Source organism: Sus scrofa, chromosome 6, assembly GCF_054392235.1.
Source record: "Sus scrofa isolate SSC_HxYL_T2T_F1_AM1 chromosome 6, Sscrofa_HxYL_maternal_Yorkshire_Landrace_v2.0, whole genome shotgun sequence".
NCBI classification, from domain to species: Eukaryota; Metazoa; Chordata; class Mammalia; order Artiodactyla; family Suidae; genus Sus; species Sus scrofa.
The window spans coordinates 62,066,805-62,083,786 of NC_139388.1; the positions used below are offsets into that span (position 1 = coordinate 62,066,805).

A 16,982-nucleotide genomic window follows, 5' to 3' on the forward strand; every position below is an offset into this window, starting at 1 on the left:
CCATGCATCTGCTTCTGTAAATTTGTTTCCACATCTACTACCTTGCCTGACGTCACTCCAGTCCAACTAGCCAAGCTTGGACCCGGAAGACGTAGCCCATAAAAGCCTTGTGAAACCCTTCTTCCGGGCTCAGACTCTGGAGAGCGATCTCCTCTGAGCCCGCCGGTGTAATAAACCTGAGTTCTCCAACTCTCCGAGTGCTCACTTGGTTTCTCACCGGGTAAAAGAGCTGATCCACTACAGCCACAGAGCTGCCTGAGCTGGTATGCTACAGCCACGGGGCTGTCGCCAGAGCTGATACGCTGCAGCACAGGGCTGCTGGGTATCTGCTGTAACAAAAACAATCTCACATACATATAGACTCTTCTATCAAAACTTCAGAATAACTGCAAACCAAAAATCTACAAGTGATACACAAACAAGGACTCTCTGGGGAAGAAACACAGCTCATAGTCAATAAGTGCATAATCCACCATGAAGGGGGTCATTTGACATCATTCTTGGAATGATGAAGTCTTCTTAGATCTGATTCTGATTTCCTCTCCATCAAAGAATTGATGATAATTATAATCAAATAATGCCGCTGTACAATTAACTAATACAGTTCTACAATTGTATTATTAATAACCATTTCCCTCCATGGTACAATGTAAGGTCTATAATGTCTTGTTTATCACATCACCTAGAATGGCGTAATGCCTATATTGAAGAATCAATAAGATGTAACAAATTGTGAGGACATATTTATATAGTTACGTTGTTTTTTAACCAATTTATGCATTTTATATTTTACTTATTTTCAGAGGGTGTATTATTTTTGTTATTCTTACAAGTTAAGTTATTCTTTTTATTATGCTATATAAAATATTTAATGGTATATAAGGCTTTCTTTATAAATTTTAGTTGCATAATATACACAATTTTAATATAATGCTAATTTTTAAAGAAAAATTGAAATGTAATAGATAAAACTAAGTAGTAAAGATAAAAGCTATAAGAAATGGGATAAAGTACAGAATAAATTTCCTATTTGTCTCAGCATATTTTCCATTCCACTTCTCCAGTGGGGGAGTCACTTAATCTGCTTCTTAAGATCCATGATATAATAATCTGTGTGAATGTAATTGTGTTTAAATGTATGTATTTTATTCTGTAAAAAATAAAAATAAAATTTCAGAAAAAAAATTATACAATATTAAAGTGATTCAGTCCTCTGTCAATGAAAACAGGGCTCTAAATGCAACCCACTCATACCCCACAGAGGATCACAGTGTCCCTTGAACCACAAGACACCTCCCGTGTTTGAAGGGAAACACACACAGCATCTACTTCCTATGGTTAAGAGGATTCAGCACCAGGGGTATGTTCATCCAGAGTCTGGAAATTGGAGGCTGGTGGCTGTGGATCACTCTTCTCCTCCAAGCTGTGTCGGATCCCATATTCAAAGAAGATAGCAAGTCCTAGCAGGGAAATGAGACCATGAGAAGGAAAGTAGGCCCTCTCCCCACTTACAAATGCCCAAAAGAACCCCTATTACGGCATCTGACACAGTTTGTGGGGAGAGGTAATTAGGAAGGGAGTTGGGTTCAGTCACTCTAGAGGCTTCTTCATCCCAGAAAGCCACTCACCCACAACATTCCAGATGCCACACTGGGCCCAGGTCACAGAGGACATCTGCATCATCAGGTAGACATTCACAAAGATGCTCAGCACTGGGAGCACGGGCAGAGCAGGGACCTGGGGGCAAAGTCAGTGACTCCCTGAACATAACACCCACATCTCTGAGAGGGAGACCCCAGTCCTCCTCAGGCTGTGCATGCAGGGCCCACTGAGACAGGGTGGGACCAGGGAAGGTCCATGGGTTTGAGCAAGTCCCCCCTTCCCTGGTCCAGCAAAGGAGGCTTCACCTCAAAGCATGCCGACTTCAGCCACTCAGCCTGGACAGCTGGGCACATAAGGTCACCTACCCTGAAGGGAAGAGGAGAGGGGTTCTGGGGCTGCCTCCAAATGATGGCAGTGATCCCCGCAATGAGCAGCAGCAGCAGCACAGCCCCTGCTGTGAACCCGGGGTCTCCAGAAAACACGCGGCTGGGCCACAGGGCCAGAAGCAGGCTCAGGATGGTCAGCAGGAGAACTGCAAGGGTCAAGGGGGAGGACAGCAGGCTCAACTCCAGAGGCCAAATGGGCCAAGACCTCGGGTCACCCTTCCCCCACACTGCCCACCCCAGGAAGGGCCATCACATCTGCAAGACCCCTCAGCTGCCAGCACACCCACTCCCTGCCCATCCTGTCCATCTCAGAAGATGACCAAAGAGAGGTCCCCGTGCTCACCCAGCAGGAAGGCACATCCATAGACCATCTGGCCAGATTTCAGAGTGGGGGTGGGGCTGACAGGCTCCCACAGACTCTTTAGAGGGTTTGAGGTTCCTGCTTCAGGTACAGATCCCAAAGGACTTTCTTCAGCTGTATGCTTCAGTTGAATTTCCTCCTCTACTTTCTCCTTCTTGCTGAAGTTCTGGTCTGGCTGGTACTTGCATTAGCGGCACAAGGCAGTACTAACAGCAGCCCCTACTCATCCAACATCAGACAGTCTCATTCATCTCTCTCCTGACTTAAACCCAGCAGGATTTTTTGAAAGGTTTATCTCCCCCTGAGTCCAAGACCCCCAGTCAAGGTGTGGTGGAGTCTCACCTGAGGATAAGGACCGAAAGAGCCACGAGGGAATAAGCAAGCAGGGTTCCAATTAACGTGAGGTGCACAAGATCCCTAAGCTTGAAGAGTAAAGCTATAACCCCTGGAATGAGGGCACATACAAGGTGGGAGAGGGAATTCATAAAAAAAAAAAAAGTCGAAATAGCTAAGTTGAGGAAATTTGTCAAAGAGGAAGTGGGCTTTTTTTTTTTTTTTATTCACCTGCAAGCATTCCAGAAGCCAATATGGCCATGATCAGGGTGCCTGTGCGCCTTCGGGCAAGTCCCCAGAAAATGAGCCCTTCTTCTGCCATTTCATCAATTACCGACAGCATGGGGAACATGTCACCCAAGAGGCTGGAGCAGAAAATGGAAAAGCGTGTGAGGATGTGGCGAATCAGGACAGACTGGGGCTTCTTCTCCCTAATAAGCCACATGGGGTGAGGTGTCTTCCCCTCTTGCGTCTCAGTCCCAAGGGCTGGGACACCTGAGCATGTGACAGTAGCTGGGCAGCAAGCTGTGACACTGACCTGGATGTCAGAGCACAGAGGGTGCCAACAGCCACGACATATCCAGCAGGGGCCCAGCCGACCTGGAGAAAAGCCTGCGGCAGGGGGTTCTCAGGCTGAATCTGGTAGTAGGGAACCATGAGGGTGAGCACCGCCGACACCAAAGCACATCAGAAAGCAGAGGCAGATCGTGATCATGATGCTCCAGGGGATGGAACGCTGGGGATTTTGAGCCTCTGCCACTGCAGGACAAGTGGACATACCGGGTTGGGAAAGCACGCAAGAGTGAAACGCAAACTGCCCTTCCCTCTTCCCCACCAAGAGCAGGCTAACCTGGAGTTCCCATTGCAGCTCAGTGGCTAACGAACCCGACTAGCGTCCATGAGGCTGCAGATTCGATCTCTGGCCTGGCTCAGTAGGTTAAGGATCTGGCGTTGCCATGAGCTGCGGTGTGGGTCGCAGATGTGGCTTGGATCCCACGTTGCTGTGGCTGTGGTGTAGGCTGGTGGCTACAGCTCTGATTGGACCCCTAGCCTGGGAACCTCCATATGCCGCAGGTGCAGCCCTAAAAAGACAAAAAAAAAAAAAAAAAGAGCAGACTAACCATCTACCCACGCCTATGCCCGAGGGCAGCCCAGTCTCTGCCCTGACCCCTGATGGGACCCACAGGGACCACATTACCTTTAGTGACAATATCATCAAAACCAACAAACACGTAGTAACATGTAGCTGCTCCTTGGAGAATCCCTTCAAAGCCAAAAGGCACAAACCCTCCAGAACCCAGAAGGCCGAGGCTGTGGTGAGAGAAGGGAGGAGGAGGAACATGGGGCAGGTTCAGACAGCCCTACTGTTCAGCCATCTCCTCTGCTGATACCCCGAGTCCTGGGCTCCAGGACCCCATCATCTGGATCCATCAGCCCAAAGCTCTTTAGACCCCACTATATTCCCAGCTCTTCCCCATGACACTCACAAGCAATCCTATGGCCAAGGGGACCCTCCTAACCTAGAGGTGTCACTGGATCCAGATGCAGCCAGTTTGTAGTCCTGTTCTGTGAGCTGCCAGTTGTGCAGGTCTCCCTTAATGATGCCAGAGAGGATGATGAAGCTGAGCACCAAGAGATTGATGGCTGAGAACACCTTGTTACCCAGGGCTGACTCATGAGCTCCCAGAGCCAGCATTCCTGTGGGAAAGATGGACTATGAAATATCTAACATAACCAATATACAGCACAAATGAACGTTTCCACAGAAAAGAAAATCATAGACTTGGAGACTAGATGTGTGGCTGCCCGGGGGGAGAGGGGGAGTGGGAAGGATAGGGAGCTTGGGGTTCATGGAGGCAAATGATTGCTCTTGGAATGGATTTACAGTGAGATCCTGCTGCGTAGCACTGAGAACTATGTCTAGATACTTACATTGCAACACAACAATGGGAGAAAAAAGTATGTATACGTGCATGGGTAACTTGGTCCCCATGCTGTACAGCAGTAAAAAATTAAATTAAATTAAATTAAAAAGTGGTAAAATTTTTAAAAAATAAAAATAAAATAAAATAAAATAACCAATGCAGGCATTCCTTTTGTGACTCAGGGGATTAAGAACCTGACATAGTCTCTGTGAGGATCTGGGTTCGATCCCTGGCCTCACGCAGTTGGTTAAGGACTCGGCTGGCCATGAGCTGTGATGTAGGTCACAGAATTGGGTCGGATCTGGTGTTGCTGTGGCTCTGGTGTAGGCCAGCAGCTACAGTCCAAATGGACCCCTAGCTTGGGAACCTCCATATGCCGCAGGTACAGCCCTAAAAAAAGACAAAAAAAAAAAAAAAAAAGGTAATTTTATGCTATGTTGAATTTCCTCTCAAAAAAAAACCCTTTGGTTTCAGTACAGATGAAGTAATTATTTGCTCTAAATAAATGATCCTGGGAGTTATCATCATGGCTCAGTGGTTAATGGACCTGACTAGTATCCATCAGGATGCGGGTTCCATCCCTGGCCCCGCTCAGTGGGTTAAGGATCCGGAGTTGCATGAGCTGTGGTATATGTTGCAGACATGGCTCGAAACCCACATTGCTGTGGCTATGGCATAGGCTGGAAGCTGCAACTCTGATTCAACCATTAGCCTGGGAAGATTCATATACTGTGGGTGCAGCCCTAGAGATACAAAAAAAAAAAAAAAAGATCCTTAGCTGGTGTGATTTTGCCCCCCAGGGGACATTAGACAATGACTGAAGATGTTCTGATTGTTACAATTTGGGATGTAGGCATCACTGGTATCTAGTGAGTAAAGTCCAGGGATGTTACCCATCTGACAGTGATTAAATTAAGAAAAATCTACAATGCACAGGACGGCACCTCACGCTAAAAAATGTCCAGGCTAGGAATTCCCATCGTGGCTCAGTGGTTAACGAATCCGACTAGGAACCACAAGGTTGCAGGTTCAATCCCTGACCTTTCTCCGTGGGTTAATGATCCGGCATTGCTGTGAGCTGTGGTGTAGGTCCCAGACGCGGCTCAGATCCCGAGTTGCTGTGGCTGTGGTGTAGGCTGGTGGCTACAGCTCCAATTGGACCCCTAGCCTGGGAACCTCTATATGCACTGGGTGGGACCAGGGAAGGTCCATGGGTTTGAGCAAGTCCCCCCTTCCCTGGTCCAGCAAAGGAGGCTTCACCTCAAAGCATGCCGACTTCAGCCACTCAGCCTGGACAGCTGGGCACATAAGGTCACCTACCCTGAAGGGAAGAGGAGAGGGGTTCTGGGGCTGCCTCCAAATGATGGCAGTGATCCCCGCAATGAGCAGCAGCAGCAGCACAGCCCCTGCTGTGAACCCGGGGTCTCCAGAGAACACGCGGCTGGGCCACTGGGCCAGAAGCAGGCCCGGGATGGTCAGCAGGAGAACTGCAAGGGTCAAGGGGGAGGACAGCAGGCTCAACTCCAGAGGCCAAATGGGCCAAGACCTCGGGTCACCCTTCCCCCACACTGCCCACCCCAGGAAGGGCCATCACATCTGCAAGACCCCTCGGCTGCCAGCATACCCACTCCCTGCCCATCCTGCCAATCTCAGAAGATGACCAAAGAGAAGTCCCCGTGCTCACCCAGCAGGAAGGCACATCCATAGACCATCTGGCCAGATTTCAGAGTGGGGATGGGGCTGACGGGGTCACACAGACTCTTTAGAGGGTTTGAGGTTCCTGCTTCAGGTACAGATCCCAAAGGACTTTCTTCAGCTGTATGCTTCAGCTGAATTTCCTCCTCTGCTTTCACCTTCTGGCTGAAACTCTGGTCTGGTTGGTACCTGAAGCAGAGGATTTAAGGCAATGTTAATAGCAGCCTGTACGCATCCAACATCGGTCGGCCTAACCCACGTCTTTCCTTCCAGAAGCCTAGCAGGACACTTAGAAGATAGATATTCATTAACTCCCCTTCAATTCCCATGAGCCCAAGACCCCCAGTCAACGTAGTGTAGTGGAGTCTCACCTGAGGACCAGGACAGAAAAAGTCACGAGGAAGTAAACAAACAGGGCCCCAACTGACAGGAGTTCCACAAGATGAAAGATCTTGAAAAGTACTACCAGGATCCCTAGAATGAGGGTTGGGGGAGGGAGTGAGAAGCCACGGGATATATCCAAGCTAAAGAAATTGATCCAAGAAGGGCTGGGTTGTGTTTATGGACCTGAAAGAATTGCAGAAACCAGGACGGCCACGAGGGGTGTGCCTCTTCGGGCATAGATTTGGCCAAGTCCCCGGAAAAGGAGCCCATCCTCTGCCATTGCACCAATCAATCGAGACATGGCCAACATGACAACCAGGAGGCTGGAAAAGACAATAATGGGAACACGTGTGAGGATGTAGAGAAGCAGGACAGACCTGCTTTCTGCTCCCTGCTCCCACCTGGGGTGAGGTGTCTTTCCCTCTCATCCCTCAGTCCCAAGAGAGAGGATGCCTGAGCATCTGACGGTACATGGAGAGAAAGCTTTGACACTGACTTGTAAAAAACAGCACACAGGATGACAACAGCCACGAAGTATCCGGCAGGAGCCCACCCAACATGGTGGAAAGCCTGCGGCAAGGGGCTGTAAGGATGAATCTGGTAGAAGGGCACCATGAGGGTGAGAGCTGCTGAGACACCAGAATAGGTCAAAAAGCAGCTGGAGGAGTTCCCGTCGTGGCACAGTGGTTAACGAATCTGACTAGGAACCATGAGGTTGCGGGTTAGGACCCTGCCCTTGCACAGTGGGTTGACCATCCGGCATTGCCATGAGCTGTGGTGTAGGTTGCAGACGCGGCTCAGATCCCGTGTTGCTGTGGCTCTGGCGTAGGCCAGTGGCTACAGCTCCGATTGGACCCCTAGCCTGGGAACCTCCATATGCCGTGGGAGCGGCCCAAAGAAATAGCAAAAAGACAAAAAAAAAAAAAAAAAAAGCAGCTGGATATGAAGATTACTAGGCTCCAAGGGATGAAACGCTGAGGATTGGGGGTTTCTTTCCCTGCAGGATGGTGGGAGCATCAGGTCAGGAAAACACACAGCTGTGAAATCATTCAATATTCTTCCCCCTCCCACCTCCAAAACCAGCCTCATCAACTGCCAACCCCATTGCTCAAGGGCACCCAAACTGAACAAAGCCGGAAAGGACACATGAAGACCATGTTACCTGTAGTGATAATGGCATTGAGACCAAAGAATGAGTAGAAAGGCATTGCTGCTCCTCGGAGAATCCCTTCAAAGCCAAAGGGCACAAACCCTCCAGAACCCAGAGGGCCCAGGCTGTGGTGAGAGAAGGAATGAGGAAGAGCATGGGGGAAGTTGCTCAGACATCTCTACTGGACTCCTCCGTTAATACCCCAAGACCTGGGCTCCAGGACCCCATCTTCTGGATCCATCAGCCCAGGTCTCTTCCGTTCCCACCATATTCCCAGATCTGCAGCCCCCTCTAAGCAGGACTTGGGGCAAGAGGACCCTCCTAACCTATAGCTGTCAGAGGATCCAGATGTGGCCAGTTTGTAGTCCTGTTCTGTGAGCTGCCAGTTGTGCAGGTCTCCCTTAATGAAGCCAGAGAGGATCATGAAGCTGAGCAACAAAACATTGACGCCTGCGGACACTTTGCTAACCAGGGCTGAGTCATGAACTCCCAGAATCAGTAGCCCTGTGGGAAAGATGGAAAGTGTAAAACCTCCAAAATAATTAAATCCACAGAGACAGAAAGTGGACTGGCGGTGGTCAAGGTCTTAGGGCTGGGGACCTGAGGTGGGGTGGGGGATGGACAGTGATGCTCAGTGGGTACAGGGCTGCTTTTGGGGGAGATGAAAATGTTTGGAAGTAGAGGGAGATGTTGGTTGTGAATGTCCTAAGTGCCACTGAATTGTACACCCTAAGATGGTTCATTTTTTCTTTTTTTTTTTTTTTTTTTTTTTTTTTTTTCCTTTTTGCCATTTCTAGGGCCACACCTGGGGCATATGGAGGTTCCCAGGCTAGGGGTTGAATCAGAGCTATAGCCACCGGCCTAAACTACAGCAACGTGGGATCCAAGCCACATCTGCAACCTACACCACAGCTCACGGCAACGCCGGATCCTTTACCCACTGAGCAAGGCCAGGTATCGAACCTCATGGCTCCTAGTCAGATTCTTTAACTACTGAGCCATGACATGATTCCCTAAGATGGTTCATTTCGTATTGTGGCAATCATCTCTCAATATATACATCTATTGGAAAATCATGCTGTATATTTCAAACTTACAGACTGTTGTATGTAAATGATATTTCAATAAAGCTGAAAAAAGAGTAATTAGTTCTTCCTCTGAGAAACTCGTTTCCTTTATTTTTTTAATTTTTTTTTCTTTTTGCCTTTTCTTGAGTTGCTCCTGCGGCATATGGTGGTTCCAGGCTAGGGGTCTAATCAGAGCTGCAGCCACCGGCCTACGCCACAGCCACAGCAACTTGGGATCCGAGCTGCGACTGCGAACTACACCACAGCTCATGGCAACGCCAGATCCTTAACCCACTGAGCAAGGCCAGGGATCAAACCCACAACCTCATGGTTCCTAATCGGATTCGTTAACCACTGCGCCACGACGGGAACTCCCGAATCTCCTTTCCTTTAAAAGAATATCCTTGTTCTCAATACAGAGGAGGAAACTTCTCATTTTCTAAGTGGTTCGGAGCTGGGCTGATTTTGTTCCCGGATGGAGGTGTGGCCATATCTGGAGACGTTCTGACTATCATGTGTCATATGGGGGAGCAAAGGCCAGGGATGCTAGTCAACATCCAACAGTGATTTTACAGGTGTTCTCATTGTGGATCAGCAGGTTAAGTACCCAGCTTTGCCTCTGGAGGATGCGGGTTGGATCCCTGGCCTCACTCACTGGGTTCAGGATCCAGTGCTGCCATGAGCTATGGTGTAGGTCACAGATGTGCCTTGGATTCAAATCCTAGCCTCAGGAACTCCCATCTGCCACCACTACACATGTATTAAAAAAAAGAAAAAAATAATTCGGGGAGCACAGGACAGCCCCCACCCGTGGGCAAACGTCAGTACTGCAAAGGTGGAAAACAATGGGCTCAGCTTTGCCTTCCTGACCCTTTCTCTCCAGTCCTAATCCCCCCAACATTCGGGGACCCAAGCCCTTCCCACCCCAGCGCCCCCATTCACAGTCCATGCTCCCCAGCTTAGCTCTGACTCCTTCTTACCAGCCATCAGCAGCACCAGGGCCAGCGCAACAAAGTCTGGGTATGGGGCCAGGAACGAGGGCATATGCTCAGAGAACATTCCCTCTAACACCTGCGAGATGTGGTTCCCGATCAGGCTGTCAAAGGTGTAGCTCCAGGCCCTGGTCAAGTAGGCGGTGGCTGCAGTGGCAGAAGGAAGATTCATGAAAGGACAGTAACTGAACCCCTACGAACTCCCTGGAGTGGGTTTTTTGGGGGAAAGAAACAGACAACATACCCCGTCTCAAACTTTCTCTTCATGGGCTGGGGGGGCAGGGCCAGGTGACTAAATCAGCTATGTGATATGTAAGGAGGAGATGGAGGTTATGCAAGAAAAGAACACAGGGAAGTAGGACCAGCACGGCTGGGAGATGAGGGCTGAAATCTCCCTCAACTGGTACAGGGAAATCCAGGAAGACAACAGCTGAGCAAAGCCTTTCAAATGCTGAGGGATGGGCCTGTGGGACGTGCCTCCCTCTCACCCACTCCCTACACTTCCCCCTCCTTCTAGGTTTTGGGTCCAGTCATTTTAGGACAACAGGATAGAGCCGAGGAGAATGCAGGTGGAGGGGATTCTGCCACGACGACCTGACTCCCTCTACAAGGTCAATGACAAAGGGCTGATGAACGAGGGAAGACCCCAGATCTCTCTCCCAGGTCCCTGGTCTTAAGCCCACAGCATGCCCCGCTCCCATCATCTCACCAAGGATGAAATGCAATATGAGGGTCCAGCCAGTGATGAAGGCATGCAGTTGTCCCATTGTCACATAGCTGTAGAGATACACAGAACCTGAGCGTGGTACCCGGGCCACAAACTCAGTGAAGTAGAATCCAGACAACATGGAAAAGAAGCCAGCCACCAAGAGGGAGACGACGATTCCAGGTCCAGCTACATACACGGCCACTGAACCAGCCAGGATGTACACACCAACACTCAGGGTTCTGTTCACACCAAAGACCAGGAGGCTGAAGATGTTTGGATGAGGTGTGGGAATCTCAGACTCGTCCCTGGGCTCCAGTGGCCGCATTCAGACCTGTTTCTCACAAAACTGGCGAACATACTGACCCAGCATCCCACACAGAGTTGAAGAGGCTCGACCCTGCAGAGACAACAACACCCAAAGTCACCAAGAATGTCCATCCACACTTGACCCTGGGAGTCTGACTCCACAAAGCAACGGGGTTATGGGAAAAGCGGGTAAAGGGGTACACGGGGCATGTCCTCCAGCTCTGAGCTTTGGTTTCCTCAAATCTAAGGAAGACTTTCCACATGGTTCAAAGTTACTGGAAGGGCTGCTTGCAGCGAAGGGAGGGGAGAGAATTATGTCTCCCCCAAAATGCACCACTTCACATGTGCACTGTTTTCAGCTAAAGGCAATGAAGACTCAGCAGACTCAGGAACAGTTCTTGCCTCTCCCTTAACTGATCAATAACTTAGACAGACCGCTTTCTGTGTCACTGCTTGCAGAGTGACATGGAGTTGGGACTGCGAGTTCAGGCAGAATGACATGGGACAGACTCTAGCCCAGCTCAGTCAAGGCATCAAACCACACTGGTCTGTCTCCCAACTGCCTTCAGGAAACGGACCCACCTTCCTTCTCAATCAGAAGTGACAGGATTCTGTCTCCTAATCTTTGGGGCACACAATGTCTCCCCACTACCCAGCTCTGAGGGCCAGGCTGACCCAGAGAACACAGTCATCTTCAGGAAGCTCCTGCCCATGGATCCTCCAAAGTTCAAGCTCAGCCCATTGGTTAAGAGCAAGCATTTGATGGAGTTCCCGTCGTGGCGCAGTGGTTAACGAATCCGAATAGGAACCATGAGGTTGCGGGTTCAGTCCCTGCCCTTGCTCAGTGGGTTAACGATCCGGCGTTGCCGTGAGCTGTGGTGTAGGTTGCAGACGCGGCTCGGATTCAGCGTTGCTGTGGCTCTGGCGTAGGCCGGTTGCTACAGCTCCAATTAGACCCCTAGCCTGGGAACCTATACATGCCGCGGAAGCGGCCCAAAGAAATAGCAAAAAGACAAAAAAAAAAAAAAAAAAAAAAAAAAGAGCAAGCATTTGAAGAGCCAGCTAACTCTGACTAAAATCTAAGCTCAGAATTTCTATGCTCAGTGGAAACCAAACTGACTAGCATCAATGAAGACACAGGTTCAACCCCTGGCCTCGCCCACTGTGTTAAGGAACTGCCGTTTCCATGAGCTGTGTTTAGGTGGCAGATGCAGCTCGGATCTGGCGTTGCTGTGGCTGTGGCATAGGCCAGAGGCTGTAGCTCCAATTCGACCCCTAACCTGAGAAATTCCGTACATCTTGGGTGCGACCCTAAAAAGACTAAAAAAAAAAAAAAAAATTTTTTTTACAAAGAATCTTGGCTCCACCAACACCTCTGTGTGCTCGGAGAAGACATTTCATTCTCTGGGTGTCTGTGTTCTTCTGGTTCAGATACTATGGAGGAGCCCTTGGGCACTGTGAGTAGGAAAGAAAAATGGAGAAGGGAGGAGATACAATGCATAAAATATGGTCATTCCTCAAATATTGAAAATGGATTTACCCTATGGTCCAGCAATTCAACTTCTGGGTATAGATTCAAAGGAACTCAAAACAGGGTCTCAAAGAGATAACCATACACCCATGGTTATACCAATACTATTCACAGTAGCTCAGACATGGAAGCATGTCCTACGTCCATCCACAAAGGAATGGATAGACACAATGGGTTCCATACAGACAGTGGAATATGATTCAGCCTGAGAAGACAGCAATGGCTGACCCCTGCTACAACACAGAGGACCCTTGAGGACATTGTGCTGAGTGACATGAGCCAGTCACACAAAGACAGACAGTGTATGATTCCACTTCTTTCAAATGCCCAGAGAATCAAATTCATAGACAGAAAAGTCAATTGGTGGTTTGCCAGGAGCTGAGGTGAGGGGGGAACGGGAGATATTGTTAATTGGGCACAGGAAGAGAAGAGTTCTGAGACTGGTCGAAGGACAATGGAAATGTACTCAATGATACAGAACTGTACATGTACAATGGTGGAGACGGCTAATTTTATGCTATACGTATTTTACCACCACATTTTATTTTTATTTTATTTTCAATTTTTGGTTTTTTAGGGATGCACCCGCAGCATATGGAGGTTCCCAGGTTAGAGGTGGAATTGTAGCTGTGGCTGCTGGCCTATGCCACAGCCACAGCAACTCAGGGTCCAAGGCACTTCTGAAACCTACACCACAGCTCATAGCAACACTGGATCCTTAACCCACTGAGCGAGGCCAGAGATCGAATCTGTGTCCTCAGGGATGCTACTCTAGATTCCTTTCCACTGAGCCACAATAGCAACTCCTACCACCATATGTTCAATTAATACCACTAATGTGTCCTCTGAGCCAGCATCACAGTGTCAGCAAGCCTAGTGTTGATTCATATGCATCACCATCAGCCCTCCTCCACAGATACCAAAAGCCACAGGTGTCCAAGTCAGTTCCCTCGGTTACAATGTTCCAGGAATCCGCAGAGGTGGAAACCCAGACCTCCAACTGTACACAGGAAGCTGAAGTCAGTGGTTCTCATGTCATAAACCCTGTATAAGGGTCATCTTTACCGCTGTTTGAGCCCAGGTCCAAAAAAATGAGTCTTAGAATCCAGGCACTGAGCCAAGCCCCACCTCTTCTTTCACAAACACAGCAGCTCCCAGCCCCTTCCGCTTTCAAGTGTACAATGGGTCTTCCCACCCTCAGGCTGAGCCAGGCTGACCCAGATGCACCCTGGGATGGCAGAGTCTCTTTAGGAGCAGATAAACCCTGCACCCAGACTCGTCCAGGAGAGGGAATACCCAAGACTTACTGGACCCATGGAGCAGAACCTGGAACAGGGATCAATCAGGGAAGCTGAGGTTAAGCTATGTGGGGCTGGAGCTGCCACCTCTCCAATGAGGGAAGTGGAGGGTCCCTGAGCATCAAGGATAAGGCTTAACCCCTGGGTTGTTGGGTGGGGGTGGGGCTGGGGCTGGATGGGTGGGAGCATCTGGAGTGTTGCTGTCAGCCCTTGACATGTCTGCAGTTGCCCTCAGGAGGGCATGGTTCTGAGACAATTTTTCCAGTTGTAAAATATGAAGATTTCATCCACTTTAGGTGTCCGGTACAGCCATATTAAAGTATGTTCAGGGAGTTCCTGTCGTGGCGCAGTGGTTAATGAATCCGAATAGGAACCATGAGGTTGCGGGTTCGATCCCTGGCCTTGCTCAGTGCGTTAAGGATCCGGCATTGCCGTGAGCTGTGGTGTAGTGGCAGATGCGGCTCGGATCCCGCCTTGCTGTGGCCCTGGCAAAGGCTGGCAGCTTCAGTTACGATTAGACCCCTAGCCTGGGAGCCTCCATATGCCGCAGGAGCGGCCCAAAAAGACAAAAAAGACAAAAAAAAATAAAAATGAAAAAATAAACTGTGTTCACATTTTGTGCCACCAAACCCCAGATGGTTTTGCCTCTTGCACAATTGAAACTGTACCCACTCACCAACAAACCCCATCTCCTCTCCTGGTTCCTCACAATCTCCCTACCACTTTTTGTCTCTAGGCATCTGACCACTCCAGGTGCCTCTTACAATACTTAAGTGGAGTCATTCCAAGTTCTCCTTTGCAGGAAAGCTCACTTTACTTAGCAGGACGTCTGTAAGGTAGACACACGGTGCGGCATGTGTTAGCATTCCCTTCCTTCTTAATGCTGAACAACACGCTGCTGTGTGTACACACGACCTCCGACAGCCCTTCGTTGGTCCGTGGGCATTTGGGGGTGCTGCGTGTTCTAGCTCTCGTGAGCAACACTGCCAGGAACAAGGCTGTACAGAGAATTCTTCTGGAGGGTGCCTTCGATTCTTCTGGGTGAGTCCTCAGAAGGAGAATTCCTGGACCTGATGGGTCGAAGAGTATCATGCGTTTGCAGTGGAGACAACGTTCACCACTCGAGGGGTGGAGACGTCATTTTGGCTCATACGTGCTTCTGCCTGAACTTTGTGGGAACTCATCCTGTCAACCCCTCCTGGCAGATCTGCTTTAACCATTGAGGTAAAGAATGCCTTTTTTTTAAAATAATGATTTTCATTTTTTCTATTATACTTGGTTACAGTGCTCTGTCAGTTTTCCAAATAGCAGAGACCCAGTCACACACACACACACACACACACACACACACACATATGTCTGTGTATGTATTCATTCTTTTTCTCACATTATCCTCCATCATGCTCCGTCACAAGTCACCAGATGGAGTGCCCAGGGCTACACAGCAGCATCTCATTGCTTATCCATTCCAAATGCAAGAGTAACCCCACATGCCCAGGCCATCCCACTCCCTCCCCCTCCCCCTAAGAATGTCTTTTTCATAGATAAGGATGAATCCCTCCCTCCTTATGGTTCCAGGTTAACCCTCTCTCACAGATAAGGAGTTCCCAGTGTGGCTCAGTGGGTTAAGAACCAGACATTGTATCTGTGAGGATGATGGTTTCAGCCTGAACTGTGGGTTCAGTGGGTTAGGATCCAGCATTGCCAAAATCTACAGCTTAGGTCACAGGTCTGGCTCGGATCTGGCCTTGCTGGGTCTGTAGGGTAGGCTGGAAGGTGCAGCTCCCATTCAGCCCCTAGCCGGGAAGCTTCCATGTGCACCAGGGGAGGTCCTAAGAAGAAAACCACAAATCCACAAAGATAAGGAGTGGTAACATTCCCTTCTCCGGCTGTGCTGCTGTACACATACGAAACCTGTCTCTTTCAAACCCTGAAGGAGTATATCCTGCCCAGTTTGAGGTATATCCTTAGTTGGAGGAGGTATGAGAATGTGCTGAAAACCATGCCTCAGTGGAGCAGGTCCTCAGAGCCACTGGAAGGATGTCTCCCCTGCTATAGTCCTCAGTTTGGCTCAAATATAAAAATATATGTATGTATATAAATATATACACATCCCCATATGTGTGTATACATACACACATATATTGTATACATAGAATACGTATATATCTGTGGGTATATATTTAACTGAATTTTTGCTGTACACCTGAAAAATTGTAAATCAATTATATGATAAAAATGAAATTAAAAATTAAAATAAAAGTTTGAAAAGACATACATTTAAAAGATAAAAAAATATATCTCACCTCAATGAGAAATAAATCTAGGGAGTCCCCCGGTTGCCTAGTGGTTAAGGGTCCAGCATTGTCACAGCTATGACTTAGGTCTGATCCCTGACCCAGGAACTTCTGCATGTCACAGGTGTAGTCAAAAAAAAAAAATCTAAATGAAGTCTTTTTGACTAGAACATACAAAGACAAATGCACATGTCATAGGATAGAGGTTGATGAATTTTCCCAAATGAATGTACTCACATTAGGACAAGCAGGGAAGGAGTTCCCATCATGGCAAAACGGAAACGAATCCAACCAGGAACCACGAGGTTGCGGGTTCCATTCCTGGCCTTGCTCAGTGGGTTAAGGATCCAGCATGACCTTCAGCTGTGGTGCAGTCGCAGATGCGGCTCGGATCTAGCATTGCTGTGGCTATGGTGTAGGCTGGCCCCTGAGGCTCTGATTAGAACCCCTACCCTGGGAATCTCCATATGTGAGGGTGCGGCCCTAACAAGACCACACACACACAAAAAAGGAGCCAAGCAGAAATAATGCCAGCACCCTGGAACCTCCCCTCCCCCCACTGCCAATCCAGTCCCCACTCCTCCTAGGAGGACCTCTGTCCTGATCCAGCAGCAGAAACTGATGTTGTCTCACGTCGGGTGATCTATAAATGGACCCAGTGAAGATGGACACAGGGTCTGGCCTCTTTCATGTATCTTGGGTTTGCAGGTCCCTCTGCAGGGCTGTTGCAGGGAACTGAGAGGGCCCAGACTCCCTGCGGGCAGGTAAAACTTCAGCTCATCACAGTCTCCACCTAAAAATTACCCAGCGTTTTGGGCACTTGTATCCCATCGAAGCTGGAAGAAATCATGTCCATCCCTCACAAAGGACTGACCCCGTCCAGTCTCCATGGGCTTTTGGTCGGCTCCAGTGGGGAGCCGCCACAAGGAGAGCTGAGATGAACCTC

The 16,982-nt window shown here is 49.0% G+C and overlaps 1 protein-coding gene and 1 pseudogene across 2 annotated transcripts; both read right to left on the reverse strand.

The window, feature by feature from the left end:
- Nucleotides 1-1,248: 1,248 nt before the first annotated feature.
- LOC146402457 (cationic amino acid transporter 3-like) lies at nt 1,249-10,974 on the reverse strand (annotated as a pseudogene). The gene is made up of 11 exons (XR_014806652.1): nt 10,605-10,974; nt 9,884-10,042; nt 4,203-4,380; nt 3,881-3,993; nt 3,221-3,441; nt 2,914-3,047; nt 2,664-2,794; nt 2,332-2,530; nt 1,968-2,134; nt 1,629-1,737; nt 1,249-1,460 (listed from the first exon to the last, which is right to left on the reverse strand). The product of XR_014806652.1 is annotated as a cationic amino acid transporter 3-like (transcript).
- Nucleotides 5,751-7,938, reverse strand: LOC146402458 (cationic amino acid transporter 3-like). Its single transcript, XM_084959105.1, has 5 exons — nt 7,849-7,938; nt 6,870-7,009; nt 6,674-6,776; nt 6,292-6,491; nt 5,751-6,094 (listed from the first exon to the last, which is right to left on the reverse strand). The coding sequence occupies exons 2-5, from the start codon at nt 6,994-6,996 to the stop codon at nt 5,751-5,753; spliced, it is 774 nt and encodes a 257-aa protein (XP_084815231.1). The 5' UTR covers nt 6,997-7,009; nt 7,849-7,938.
- Nucleotides 10,975-16,982: the final 6,008 nt, after the last annotated feature.

What these genes read in the sequence shown, in the direction of transcription:
- LOC146402458 (XM_084959105.1), bottom strand. Translation starts at nt 6,996, where the DNA reads ATGTTGGCCATGTCTCGATTGATTGGTGCAATGGCAGAGGATGGGCTC. An exon ending in TTTTCTGTCCTGGTCCTCAG is followed by an intron (nt 6,492 to 6,673) that starts GTGAGACTCCAC and finishes CCTCTGCTTCAG; the next exon opens with GTACCAACCAGACCAGAGTT. An exon ending in TGGATGTGCCTTCCTGCTGG is followed by an intron (nt 6,095 to 6,291) that starts GTGAGCACGGGG and finishes TGACCCTTGCAG; the next exon opens with TTCTCCTGCTGACCATCCCG.